This window comes from Physella acuta, unplaced genomic scaffold, assembly GCF_028476545.2.
Source record: "Physella acuta isolate Inbredline_101_S28 unplaced genomic scaffold, ASM2847654v3 ptg000466l, whole genome shotgun sequence".
Lineage (NCBI taxonomy): Eukaryota > Metazoa > Mollusca > Gastropoda > Physidae > Physella > Physella acuta.
This window is the reverse complement of record NW_026731985.1, coordinates 1,023,710-1,038,258: the sequence shown is the minus strand read 5'-3', so window position 1 is coordinate 1,038,258 and position 14,549 is coordinate 1,023,710. Positions and strand designations below refer to the sequence as shown.

The following is a 14,549-nucleotide window of genomic DNA, read 5'->3' as shown; positions in this document are numbered from 1 at the left end:
TAGGCCTATGGATATAGAATCAGCTCTTGAACCTCCGTTATCAGTATCATAGGTTTGTTTGTTTTGCATACTTATTCTCAAAAATTGCAGGCCTATATTAGACCTAGATCTAGAAAATCTAGATCTAGATATCTAGATCTAGAATCTAGATATAGATCTAGATCTAGATTTCTAGAGTTTTAAATTTAGAGCCTGAGAAAATTCGCATACGGGTAGGATTGACTAAATATTAAAATAAATATTAAATAATTATGAATCTAGATTTCTAGATGTACTAATCTAGCTAGTTAGATCTAGACTAGATAGTCTTCTCTAGATCTAGTCTAGAAAAAGAATAGATTCTAGATCTAGATCTATTTCTAGACTAGATCTCTAGATCAAGAAATGTACAAATGTAGCTCTCTCCCTAGTTACTAGATCTAGTCTAGTCTACATTTTTTTAGTGGATACTACTCAGACGTTGTGGTCCATTGATTTCATCCATGGTTCTTTATTACATTTATTAGTTTAGGCCTAACCTACTAGATCTATTTCTTAGGACTTAGATCTAGAAATCTATATCTAGATTCTAGATGTACTAAAGGGATCTAGCTTAGATTCTAGATCTAGTCTAGAATAGATTAATTATTATATATTATATAAATTAAGATTCTATGCCTTAGTTAGAGTCTTAGTAGTAGAGGCCTAGACTTAGACTCAACTAGACCAGAGGCGTAGTGACCCTTCCCGGCGCCCGGGGACATACTTTCAATTTGGCGCCCCCTCGGGAGCAAATTTTTGATTTGCACCCCCCCCCCCTCGAACTTTTCATTTGCACCCCCCCTCAAACTTTCGATTTGGCGCCCCCCCTAAGGCATAAGGTCGGCGCCCGGGGACATATGTCCCCCCCCCTCGCTACGCCTCTGAACTAGACTGTCTAGAAGATTTAAATTTAAAATGTAGTATTTTACTCTTTAGATTACTTTAGTTTAGATCTAAACTTAGTAAATTACCTTACTTTAAACTTTAAAATATTTTACAAAAAGGTAGTTAAATCTGTTGACTCTCCCTGAGTCTCCAGCAACAAAATACAATAAGAAAAAGATAATTTGGATGATATTTTAAATATTTAAATTTAGACTATTACATAATACATAATTTAGAATCGACCCTTTGAATCCTGGACTGATCGCTCTCCCCCCCCCCCCCCCCCCCTCAGCGTGGCCTCAACCAACCGGCAGGCTTGTTGCATTGTCATTGAGTTAAATATAAACATAAAAATAATATAAATCTACAAACAACAGTTTCAAAGTGTATGTCTTATTTTTATTATGTAGACTCTAGTCTTGTTTGTGTAAAAGTCCGTAAGATCTAGGCCAAAATAACATATTTAAAAATTAATAAATATCCTATTTGACATTTCATCATCATCATTTCCCTTTCGTGCCCAAGAAACATGGGGCAGATGAAGTAGAGTTCATCTGCTTTAGAGACCTCTGCGTATGAAGGGATAGCTTGGCCAGCACTAAGCCCAGCCGCCTTAGTTTCCTTAATGTGAGTTAGGTACTCATCAGAGCTGGGTGGACTCAGGAACGTTCCACGTATTTGAACTCTGATTCAAATTCGAAACTCTCGGGGTGGCAGTCTCTCTACCGCTAGGCCACACCGTCCCTAATTTGACATTTACTCATTAAAAAAGAACTGATGATGATCGATGTAAAAAAAAAAGGTAAAAAGGTTTCTGGCTTGTTATTTTGCTAAGTTTTAAAGGTAAGAGGTAGGAATTCCTAAATAATAGATTTTATCTTTTTCTGTGTTCCAAAAGAGCAGTATCTAGATTCTCATATTGTCTAGACTGCATTTCTGGAGGTGTAGATCTCAACTTACAGCCTATCCTTCTTAGTCTTCTAGGGTCCCGAAGTATATGTGACTGTAAGAGATGATGTCAGTCCTCATTGTATGGAGTTAGTTAGATTATGCAGGTTTAATCATTTGTTTTTAATGACTAAAAATGTTTACTAATCAATCCATCTATTACAGCCTAAACAAACACATTGCTACATTTCATCAAAGAGAGGAATTCAGTGACTCTAAAATAAAATAAAAAAGTTTTAATTTTTAGTTTAACAAAGAAAATATTTGGAGTTATCATCAGCTGTTTATTTTAATCCCCAGTCCACCATGGTTGTTGATGGTAATTTGTTGTCATTATGTCAGAGTGGTGGAGTTTTCTTTATACTGACTTGTTTTATTGGTCAGCTACTGAACATTGAAAATGTTCATGGGAACCCCATAACAGATGAAGGTAAGAACATGTTTTTTTCCTGGTGATTTTAGTTGTGGGGGTGTGTAATATAAAAAATTTCAACATAAATTGTTATGATTAACAATGTTGATGTAGAGTTTATTAAATATTTTACATTTGCCTGCCTTTTGGCTACCTTTATAACAGCTGTCAATATCCATGCTACCCCTTGCAACAACTGTCAATATCCATGCTACCTCTTGCAACAGCTGTCAATATCCATGCTACCTCTTGCAACAGCTGTCAATATCCATGCTACCTCTTGCAACAGCTGTCAATATCCATGCTACCCCTTGCAACAGCTGTCAATATCCATGCTACCCCTTGCAACAACTGTCAATATCCATGCTACCTCTTGCAACAACTGTCAGTATCCATGCTACCTCTTGCAGTAGCTTTAAGTATCCATGTTACTTCTTGCAGTAGCTCTCAAGTTTTTTTTTTTACAGTGGGTTGACAAATGTGAAAATTTTTCCTACCATTACCACCAAGTCTAAATCCACCACCCCACAGTTTATAGTCACCACCCCACAGTTTAAAGTCACCACCCCACAGTTTAAAGTCACCACCCACCATTTATATCACCCAAAGACTTAAGTCAGCACCCAAGTCATATATAAATCCCCACACACTGTAGTAGCCCTACTCCACAGAGCCCTATTATTTTGTAAACAAAGTATGACGACATCAGACATTTTTTCTAGCGTCTCCTCCATCTGTGATGGCCCAACGTGTAGTCGGGATGTGGGTAGCGGGACGGGTGGGGCAGCACGAGGGTGGGGCTGGCTGTAGAGGGACGTGGTAAGACAGTGACGCAGACGGGGTTTTCCCTGTTACGCAGCTCCATGCTCTATCTGCGGGGTGTGAACCACAGATGTAATGTCAACAATGGCGATGCTCTATCAGCGGGGTGTGAACCACAGATGTAATGTCAACAATGGCGGGCTCACGGCAGGAACCCGCTCTACCTTGTCATGTTACATTTAGCTCGCGGGGTCACGGGGTTGGACCAGCATTGGATGTATCGGCGAGTCATCCAAACAAAGCGGCTTTTGTTATTTAACCCCCCCCCCCCTTACCTGTTTAGCGTGGGGGAAGGGGTGGGGGAACGCCATGTGTATGATACATAGCATTTGCATAACATACTGAGTAACAGTTTAATTAAAGCTGTTGGTGAATTAAGTACCTTGCTTTTTTAATTAGTCATTATCGACCGCTTCTTGCATTGACGGAAGAGAAAATAGTTCAGCAAGCGGGATGGCCATAGATCTCGTTACATTAACTAGAGAGGAGTTAGCCCACACCGTCTTCTACAAGACTGCTCTGGTATAACTAAACTATCTGACCATTTTTTTTTTTGGGATGAGATTTGCGTCATTTCCCACACAATGGGCAAATGTCTGCAAGTTACTCTCGGAGCTTTGAGTTTAACGTGTAACCAGTTACATCAGATTCAGCATACTGGCGTCTGGTTGCCGTATTATTCCTTCACCCAGCCGCCTAGTCAGCTGGGGGGGGGGGGGGGGGGGGAGTTCGGCCGTCCTCAGCACAAAGCGGTACAAATATTAAAATGCTCTTTTTGATGATTGCATTCCTTAATTATGAGTCTAAGTTGTAGACACATTCTGGCCTTAAAGATGGATAGTTTTCTACATCGGCAGTACAGCAGGTCAATAAATGTTTAGGTCGAAACGTTAATGGACATTGATCAGTCAAATGATTTCAGTTCGCCACGGGCGGTTGAGTGTGTGGCTCCTTTGGCTACACCAGATCACAACGATTTCACTCATCTCAACATTCCTGTGGCTTTCTAGCGATTAGCGTTAGATCAAGGTTTCCCAGTTGTGGAGGGAAGGGTGGGGCTCAGTTATCATTTGCAAAGTTTTCAGTTCTTTAAAAAGAGTTTATACATGTCCTTGAGGGGTGTAATAATAATACATTCGGGTCAGGGGCGCTACGGCTAAATGAAGTGACATTCTATTATGTCGTCAGCCATCAACCAGCTGGCAATAGCGTCTTATCGATGTATTTTTAGTTTTTGACGGTTCGTTTTGCATTGGTTAACTTAGTTATGTGAGTGTTTTCTATTCGCTAGACAACCGGCCTTACGTTAGAAAATCGGTCCCACGTTAGACAACCGGCCCTAGGCTAGACAGCCGGCATCGGGCTTACGTTAGACAACCGTAACGTCAGAAAACCGGCAGCGGGTTTACGTTAGACAACCGGCCCTAGGCTAGACAGCCGGCACCGGCCTTACGTTAGACCAGTGGCGTAGCGAGGTCGGGTGTCACCCGGTGCGGCACTTAATGGTGTCACCCCCCAGAGGCGTAGCGACCCTTCCCGGGGACAAACTTTCAAACTTTCGATTTGCACCCCCCCTTCAAGTTTTTGATTTGCTCCCCCCCCCCCCTCAAACTTTCGATTTGCACCCCCTCAAGTTTTTCTCTATATATTTTGCTATTTTTTGCCTTGGTGTCACCCCCCTAAATGGTGTCACCCGGTGCGGTCCGCACCCCGCCCCCCCCCTCGCTACGCCCCTGCGTTAGACAACCAGAACGGTCCAATGTTTGACTACAATACAATAAGCCACTAGTTAGACACTTCCATGATATTCACGATTCCCAACACACATGTCCGTCACGTGAATGACTGTCCCACGCACGGTCGTAGGTGCTCACTCCATGAACGGATGCCGGGCCAACACGTCTGGAGTTGTCCGCACTTGGTATCAGGCAATTACGGCTAATTAAACCATTGATAAGTAAGTACTGGTCGACCGGCTGATTAGTGCTGACCATGTACTTATAGAGTCCAGCTGTAACCACTCTAAATAGGACAATTTTTTTACACTAACAATTTACGTGGGGGGGGGGTGTATAGGAGAGTGTGTCAGTAACATGTGAACATTAGTGAACCATATTTTGTTTGGAGGTGTGAGTGTCTCATTATTTTGTTGATTGTTGGAGTGCTCTTAGATCATAGATAAGTCTATTTTTCGTGTGCAGTACAGATCTCCATATGAGAAACTCTAGATTTTGTTGGCAGAGTTTCTTCCAGGCATCTCTTCGCCCCCCCGCCCCCGTACGAGATGGAATTTATATACTAAAAATGTTGACCGCCCCCCCCCCCCCCCCGGAGAAAAAAGTCTGGAAGAAACACTTCCTTGGACGGCTGTCCTAGTCAACTGCCCCCCCCCCCCCCATTGACACCTGATTACACTCACGCTGTATTTAGGTCATCAGACAAATCACAACGTTCCTTGAGTAAAAGTCTTTATATTACTAACAATTTCTCTATAGTTCTCCCTAACAAATTCTCTATAGTTCTCTATATATTTCTCTCTCACAAAATCTCTTCTTCCTCACTGATTATATAGTTCTCCCTCACAAAGTCTCTTATTCCTCCCTCAGTTTATATAGTTCTACCTCAGACTATATTCCTCCCTCACAGTGTCTCTCTCTGTCCCCAGTGTCCCTGTATGGAGAGAGCTACATCCAGAACTCCCTAAAGGATGCCAGCAGCCAGACTCGCATCCAGCTAGAGTTCCAGACTGGCCTGCCTCATGGCTTACTTCTGCTTGCTGCTGGACAGACAGATTACGTCATCGTACAGCTGATTGCTGGAACTTTAGAGGTCAGGGTCAACCTTGGTTCCGGGGAAGCGGTCATCTTGTCTGCAAGAGGTGTGAGACTAGACAACCAACGGTGGCATTCTTTAGTTATAAATCGCACTGAAGATGTAGTCTATCTTGAACTGGATGGAGTAGGTCAAGGTCAAGCTAGCACGCCAGGGTCGTACCATGATCTAAATATAGATCTTGGTGTGTTTCTCGGAGGCACTGGGGATCTGAAGCGAGACTTTGACCACAGCATTAAATCTTTCAGGGGCTGTATGAGGCAAGTCCACTTCAATGGGCACAACATCCTGGAGGAGGTCAAAAGCATCCCCCAGCACCAGGTGGCCTGGAAGTGTGATGATGTCTTCTCCATGCCCTCGTCTGCACCCTTCAGCATGAACCACGAGTCCGCATATCTAGCTTTACCTTTTATTAGGATCGGCCCAGAACACCAGCCATTTTTTGCTTGCCTGCTCAAAACCAGGTCCTCTAATGCCCTGGTTTTGTTCAACTCCGGCGTTGGTGCCACATCCAAGGATTTCATAGCCGTGGAGCTGGTGGACGGCAAGCCTAAGCTTTCTGTAGACAAAGGTGGAGGGGTGATAGAAGTGGCGCTGGGCGTGGCCATCAATGATGGCAAGTGGCACCAGATGGAGCTGGCTCTCAGTGAAAACACGGTAGAGATTGGTATAGATGGCCGGAAAAATGTCACCACCTTTTATCTGGGTAACCAGAATAAATTAAATCTTGGGGGTTATCTGTATGTTGGTGGCGTGGGGGTCAAGGCCAGGCCCCAGGCTGTTAAACTTGGCCTCGTCATGCCTGGATCACTGCTGGGGTGTGTAAAAAACATCCGCATGAACTCGCGCAGCTATGGGTTTGAGCAGGTTCAGTCGTCATGGCAGGTGGACGGGGTGTGTAGGTGGGAGTACCCCTGTGCAGAGGACCCGTGTATCTCAACTGCTGTGTGTAAGGAGCTCCAAGGGTCAAAGTTCGAGTGCCACTGCCCTGATGAAGAGTGTGTGAAGCCAGTCTCTCAGCAGAACCAGCGGGGGATTGTGTCGGTGGGAAGAGTTCAAGTGGAAGTCGGGGGGTCAGTGGTCATCAACTCCAGCGTTATTCAGGTCAATAAAAGATCTCTGGGCCAGATGATTAGGGATGAAAACATCTTCTTTGTGGTCAAAGATCCCCCTAAAGATGGCATCATTGAGACGAGACGCAAGGACAGCATTTCTCTGAGAGACCTCACAGAAAACTCTGTATACTACAAGCATCTGGGTGGTCCACCAAAACTGGACAGTGTCACTTTTGACATGGGGGTCAGCTCTACCTCCCACCCTGAGCACTTTACATTTGTATTGCCAATAACAATCATAGCAAAAAGTGTCAACAAGCTGGAGGTCACACTACCCCGCGGAGGCTATTTGGTTATTTCATTAGGAGCAAAGGTGCGGATCACACCCGCAGTGCTCAATGTCAAATCACCTGAACAAGACCCTTCCAACCTGATATTTTCTGTGATATTTTTACGTGAGTCTGGCAGTTTTTTCCATCACTCTAATGATCCGAGGAAAGCAATTAAAACGTTTACTTTAAAAGATGTCCAAGACGGCTTCATCTGGTTCCAGCACAGTAGAGACAACATTGTTTACACCAGGTTTAATGTCACAGATGGCGCTGCTGTCAGTAGTGGCGTGGACCTGCGCTTTAAAGTGGAGGAGATGAGGCTGAGCACCAGGAACAACACAGGCGCCACTCTGTACTACGGCTCCAGCTCTCTGATCACCAGCCAGAACCTCAGCAGCACAGCAAACACCTACCTAGAGGACCTGGACCTCAGGTATCAGGTGACCCAACCACCCAGCCACGGCTCCCTGCAAGTCTTTCAGTACGGGTCCAGTGACTGGTCCGAGGTGTCCTCCTTCTCACAGAGCCAGATAGACTCAGGGCGAGTGCGCTACACCCACCACCCCGGGCGCAGCATGTCAGTCCAGGACAGCTTTAGATTTGAGGTCATATACAAGAATGTGAAAACACAAACCCAGATATTTCTCATCCGCATCAAATCTGTCAAACCTGTGATTGACCAGAGTGTGACTCTAGTGTTGCACCAAGCACTGTACGCTAAAGTTAGCAATAAAACACTGTTGGCTGTTGTCAATGTTGAACACAATCCTGACAGCATCAAGTTCACCATGGAGAGATCCCCAAAGAAAGGTAACTTCTATCTGAGCCAACAGAACATAAACAATCCTGGGGTGTTTGACCAGTTCACTCCCCTGAAGGAGAACAGCACCTTCACACAAGAGGATGTCAATGCAGGCTTCTTGTATTATAAATTTGACAAGACGGCCTATGAAAGAACAGACGACATGACCAGTTTTCTTGTCTCTTACTTTGGCTTCTACAACAGGGTGAGACTGAGCGTGCAATTCTCACCTGAACAAATTGACATTCGTTTTGTTAATAATGGTCTGAAGAATGTTCCAGAAGGAGGCGCTGTTGTCATAACCAAACAAGACCTTTACCTTGAAATGGAAAAGTACAAGAAGTTTACATTTTGGATTGTAAAGCCTCCTGACCATGGGAGGATAGGTTTGAGGGAGTCAGTCCGCTCGAGAGAGTCAGTCAGCTTGAGTGAGCTAGAACAGCTGAGCAACATCTCCTCCTTCACCATGTCTGACATCAAGGATGGGAAGGTTGTGTACAAACACGATGACTCAGAGAATGATCAGGACTTCTTCACATTCACTACAACCCCTATTCTTGAAGAGTCACAGGTTGACTCGGGGGATGAGTTCCAGGAATATTCTGGGAAGTTCCAGATTTCTATCAAGATGAAAAATGACAATCCACCGTTCAGGACTTTTAACAAGGTATTTCAGGTGGCCATTGGTCATGCCAAAGTGCTGACCATCAATGACCTGTCATTCACCGACCCTGACATAGACTTTGATGACTCCCAGCTGAAATACACCAGGCAAGTTATATCAAATGGTGACATCCTGCACACAGAGACAGAGGACCCTGTGTACAGCTTCACACAAAGTGATTTAATCTCAGGCACCCTCATGTTTCAACACACTGGTGAAAACTACGCCCGCACACAAATCACAGTCACAGATGGAGAGTTCTTCAGCAGTAGCATGTTTGAGATTCAGGCCTCCAAGCCTTATATAAAGATTGTAAACAATACAGGTGTGCGGGTGGGCAAGGGAGATGAAGTCCTGCTGAATGGCACCAACCTGAGCATGGACTCTAACCTCAACTACAAGCCTGATGAGGTTAGCCTCAAACTGATGCGGCTACCTGCACATGGGGGGCTGTGGATCAGAGGGAGGCAGGCGGAACAGCTGACCTACCTGGATGTGTTGGAGGGGCAGGTCAAGTACTGGCACAATGGTGACCAGGGAGAGGAAGACAAGTTCACCATCCTGATCAGCCTGGGTCAAGTTGAGACCCAGGCTGACATCCAGGTCAAGGTCATCACTGAGGGGCTGTCTGACCCGCCTGAAATAGTACACAACCAAATTCTCAAGGTGCCAGCCCAGCAGTCTGAAACCATCTCAGAAAATGTCCTCAAAGTCTACCACAAGCGGTACCCTGCGGCAGAGATTGAGTACATCATAACACAGCTACCCCAGTATGGTCATCTGGTGGTCAAAGGCATCGATGTTAAAGCTGGGAATGTTCCAGAATTCACCCAACAAGACATTAACGACAAGCTGATCATCTACACCAGTGACAGTCCAGACAGCATGTCAGACAGCTTTAGGTTTGATGTCGGCACAGAGTTCCAAAGTTTGAGACAGCTAGAATTTCTCATTGAGATCTTACCCCGTAAACCCCAAAGAGTGCAGGCCAATGTAACGGTGATGGAGGGTGGAACAGTCACTCTCTCAAACAATGTGTTGGCTCTAAAGGGACGGCTAGCCCAGAGCAGTAAGGTGATATATCGTATCCAGCAGAGCCCCGTACATGGGAAAATTGTGCTGAGAAATGGCAGGAAGGATGCTCAGGTCAACAACTTCACGCTGGAGGATGTGGGCCGCAGCAAGATTGCTTATGTTCACGATGGTAGTGAGAGCCTTCTGGACCAAGCTGTCATCATAGCTGAGACCACGGACGCCAGTCTAGGCCCGCAGACCTATGTCGTGTCCATCAAAGTTACACCAGTGGATGACCAAGCACCAAGGGTTGTGTTGAACAAAGGCTTAGATTTGTGGACCGGGTCCTTAAAGCTGTTGACAAGTGACAACCTGCAAGCCTCTGACCCAGACTCCAGCAGCAGTCAGATTCTGTACCAGACCTCCTCTCCCACCAATGGACACCTGGCCTTTCTCAACAACACATTCAAACGTATCTCCAGGTTTACCCAGATGGACATAGACAACAAGCAAGTCGTGTTTGTACACAAAGGTAAGTCACCTGTATATGAATGCTGAAGTAGTTTCTTTTTAAAGAGAATAAGGTCTGTAGTGTTGCTGAGGGACAGTTTGGATGTGGTGCTGTAGATAGAATGGGTGTCACCTGGTATTGTAACTGAGCATATTCCATTTATTTGGTGTCACCCCTTTCCCCATTTATTTTATTATTTAAACTGGGTAAAACTTTTTACAGAAAATTTGACAATTATTAAATTTAGTGTCACCCCCTATATAATGTCACACACTGCAGACTGCACCTCTTGTCCTTACCTTGTAAAGCTGCTGGTCACTACGAACCCAAAAGTCTTGAGTTTGCACCCTGACTCAATTCTGTAAGAGATTCCTGAGTCATGTTAGGGAAAGCTATGATGGCTGGGCATAGTACTGACCATTACATCCTGAGGTTATTGATGGCTGGGCATAGTACTGACCATTACATCCTGAGGTTATTGATGGCTGGGCATAGTACTGACCATTACATCCTGAGGTTATTGATGGCTGGGCATAGTACTGACCATTACATCCTGAGGTTATTGAAACAGATGCACTCTACTTTATCTTCCTCATGTCTCTGGCTTTAATGGGGATGATTGTTGCCTATTCAGCATGTGTTATAAAAAGCTACCAGAGCTATTAGTTTTGTTCTCTAATTTGATCTTTTGCAAAAGGGAGGCATATATCAGCTTTAAGATCTGGTACTATTTATTTATAACTATTTGTGTTCTACTACAGGATAGTAGAAAACTCCTTAGATCCAGTATATTAAATGCTATCAACCTCCACAGGTGCCGAGTTTGGAGATTTTAAATTTGATGTGACTGACGGCAACAACACAGCTGAGCGCCGGCAAATTTTCCAAATTCGTGCCAGACCTGTCCAGATTTCTGTCAGCGTCAACAACTCGGTGCAGGTGTTTCCAGGTGTGGTCCAGCCAATCACCAACAGTTCCCTCCTGGCCCAGACCTCCTCCGCCAACTTCTCCCACCCCATAGTGTACACAGTCCAGGAGCCCAGGCCCACTCTAGGGAAACTCTTGACCAAAGTCCAGCAGAGATTTGTTGAGATAAACTCCTTCACACAAGATGACATCAATGATGGTCTAATTTATTTCCAGACCAACCACACCATGGTCAACTGGAGCCACACTGACCACGTGGGCTTTGAAATCTCAACACTTTATGCCAAACCTATTGAAAACAAAATTTTAAAACTGGATATCTCCTTGTTAAATATTAATGAAGACAACTATCCAAGTTTATTAAATTTGAAATTTCCTCATCTAAAAGAGGGAGAAAAGGTGCATCTGAATCATCAGTACTTTGATGCTACAGGATTTATTAAAAAAGTTGAAAGCTTTAGGCCTGGTGTTAGTGTAGAGCTGTCATTTGCATCCTTGACCAAGCATGGATATTTATGGTTCAAAGGAAGGTCTGTAGAAAAAGATGAGGTTTTTACCCAAGAGAATTTAAACAATGGAGAACTGGATTACATACATGATGACTCTGATTCAATACTTGACTTTTTTAATTTTACAGTCAAAATATTAGTCCCTAGGTCATCTAGTGAACCCAGCCATTCCGTAGCCAAAACTTTTAAATTTCACATTTTTATCCAACCAGTCAATGACCGTGGGTTCGTGATGGTCACACAGTACCCAAGGATTGCAGTCAAGCAGGGGGGGCAAGTTGTGGTCACCTCCGATAACCTGACCACAGTTGACTTGGACACTGGACCAGATGGGATTGAGTACACCATCATCAAGCAGCCAGAACACGGGAAATTTGTCCGAGATTCCTCCTCAAATAGTCCCATTACAACTTTCACCCAGAAGGAAATCAATGACGGTAGAATTGTGTTTAAACATAATGGCACCAGGAAGTCTAGAAGTTCCATGAGATTTAAAGTGTGGGACGGAGTGTTTGGGCCCCAAACGGCCGGCATGGAGATTTCTGTGGAGCTTTTAAATATCGTGGTTGGTGAAGGCAGGCATGTCCCGTTGGTTCAGGGCAGCAGGTCAGTTGTCTTGTCCAATCAGTTCATGCAGGTGTCCACCAATGGGGACTATGACACCCTCCTCTACAGGGTCACACAGCCCCCTCACTTTGGCCAGCTGCTCAAGATGAATGCCGCGGTCATGGAGTTTAGCCAGTCAGATGTTGACAGCGGTCAGCTGACCTATCTCCAGAATAAAGATTCCCCTGGGAATGATTTCTTCACATGCAACATCACTCTAGGTAGCCGTTTCCAAGCTGATAATCTTGTGACTTTTGAAGTCATCATGAAGCCTTTGGTTAAACAAGGCCCTCTTGTGACTTCTAATGGCTTACATGTGGCCATAACCATTGCAAGCTTAGATGCCAGCGAACTTGCAGAACTGACCAATGACAACCCACAGTTTGAGATCACTGTGCCTCCAAAATATGGCAGCATTATGCGCAGACACAGGCAGCGGCGCCAAGCAACACTTGAAAACCACTTCCAGCCAGTGAAGCAGTTTACGTTTGAAGACATCCTGTACACCAAGATGTATTATGTGGCCAGTGGTGTCAACAGGGGTGTCAAGACGGACAACATGACTTACATACTACGGGCACGTGGCGTCCCACCGGCAGAAGGCCAACTGGTCATAGAAGTGACACAGTCTGGTGAGGCAGAGGCTGACAAGTCACAGGACGACACTGGCAGCACAAATGAGGAAGCGCAGGTAGACAACACACCTGATGAAGCCAACACAAGTCTGAGCTCTGAGAGTGAAACTCAGTCAGGTGTAGACACAAGCAACAGCAGTACCACGGTGATCGCCATCATCCTGCCCCTGATATTTATCCTGGTCATTGCTGTTGTCTTGGTTATATTGTTTATTCGATGGAGGCGGAGGAAACGGGGCAATGCTGAGAAGGAAATGAAGTATGAGAAGCCCCGGCCTTTGATTAGTGGACCATTGCAGCTGGAACAATCTCATGTGATGTTAGAACCAGTCAGCAAGGGTCTGGCCTCGCCAGGCAGTCGCACGTCTCTAGTGGAGGGACACAGTGTGGAGAATGACTACGTCAACAGCTCGCACATCAACAAGAGCCACGAGGTCGACTCGTCGTACCAGTTACATTCAGCTGCTCCCAGCCCTTCTGCTCAGACTACATCACCAACACATAGCCAGTCTGAACCAGTTTCTGAGGAATTAGAAAGCTCTTCCATGTTGACCAGTGGTCGAGGCTCTAATGCTAGTAATGACTTAATGGACTGGACACTATTGGACCCAGAGTTACTTCAACATTTTCGCCCCACCACGCCAGTGTTAAGAACCAACCAATACTGGCTGTAACTATTGTTCCTTTAAGTTACTTGTTCTTTTATTCTAATTACCCAACATATGATACCACTTTGAGGTGAAATGCTCAAGTTTCAGCTACAAAAATACTGATAATTTCATTTTTTACTGTTAGAAATAATTCAAAAAGTGTTTTTTATCTACTGAGCTCCAAGTCTTGGGAGCCATAATTAGTACTTATACTACTTATAGAGTTATTCAATTGCTAATGATGTTAACTTGTAAACTTTAATAAATATCATGACCATTTGTCAAATCTAGTTATTGAATCTCATGTTCATTTTAGAATTAGCAAAGCTATATCATGTTCCAGATTAGTTGGCCAGTAGATCTGTCATTTTTTTCAGCTTATTAGGCCAGTAGATCTGTCAAGTTCCAGTGCACCTGGCCAGTAGATCTGTCAAGTTCCAGTGCACCTGGCCAGTAGATCTGTCATGTTCCAGTGCACCTGGCCAGTAGATTTGTCAAGTTCAGTGCACCTGGCCAGTAGATTTGTTAAGTTCCAGTGCACTTGGCCAGTCAATCTGTCATGTACCCGTCCAACCAAATCTTAATTCCCCACTTTGTGCTGTGTTTGAATGTGCAATATATTTCTTGTATGTTTGCTTTTAGATGCTGCTTGTGTTTTACACAACAGTGTCATTCAACATTTTATTTATATAGTTATATTAACTAAACCATTTTTTTGTACATTTTTACTGGAGTCAAGTATATTTGATATTAACTAGAGAGATACATCTGTCTCACCAATAAGGTTGCCAGTCACTTTGGTTTTATGTAGACTGCACGCTTTTAACAACTTTTTCAAATGATCCAATCAGATTGTTGCTTGTTATTTTAAACAAACTAATAAAGATTTGAAAAATGGTTTTGTGCTTTTATTCTTCAGAAAGA

General features: G+C 44.3%; 1 protein-coding gene across 1 annotated transcript; it reads left to right on the top strand.

The window, feature by feature from the left end:
- Window positions 1-2,160: 2,160 nt before the first annotated feature.
- On the top strand, window positions 2,161-14,509 carry LOC131943743 (chondroitin sulfate proteoglycan 4). The gene is made up of 3 exons (XM_059303991.1): window positions 2,161-2,284; window positions 5,754-10,319; window positions 11,113-14,509. Exons 1-3 carry the CDS (start codon window positions 2,161-2,163, stop codon window positions 13,647-13,649), a joined length of 7,227 nt encoding a protein of 2,408 aa, XP_059159974.1. The 3' UTR covers window positions 13,650-14,509.
- Window positions 14,510-14,549: the final 40 nt, after the last annotated feature.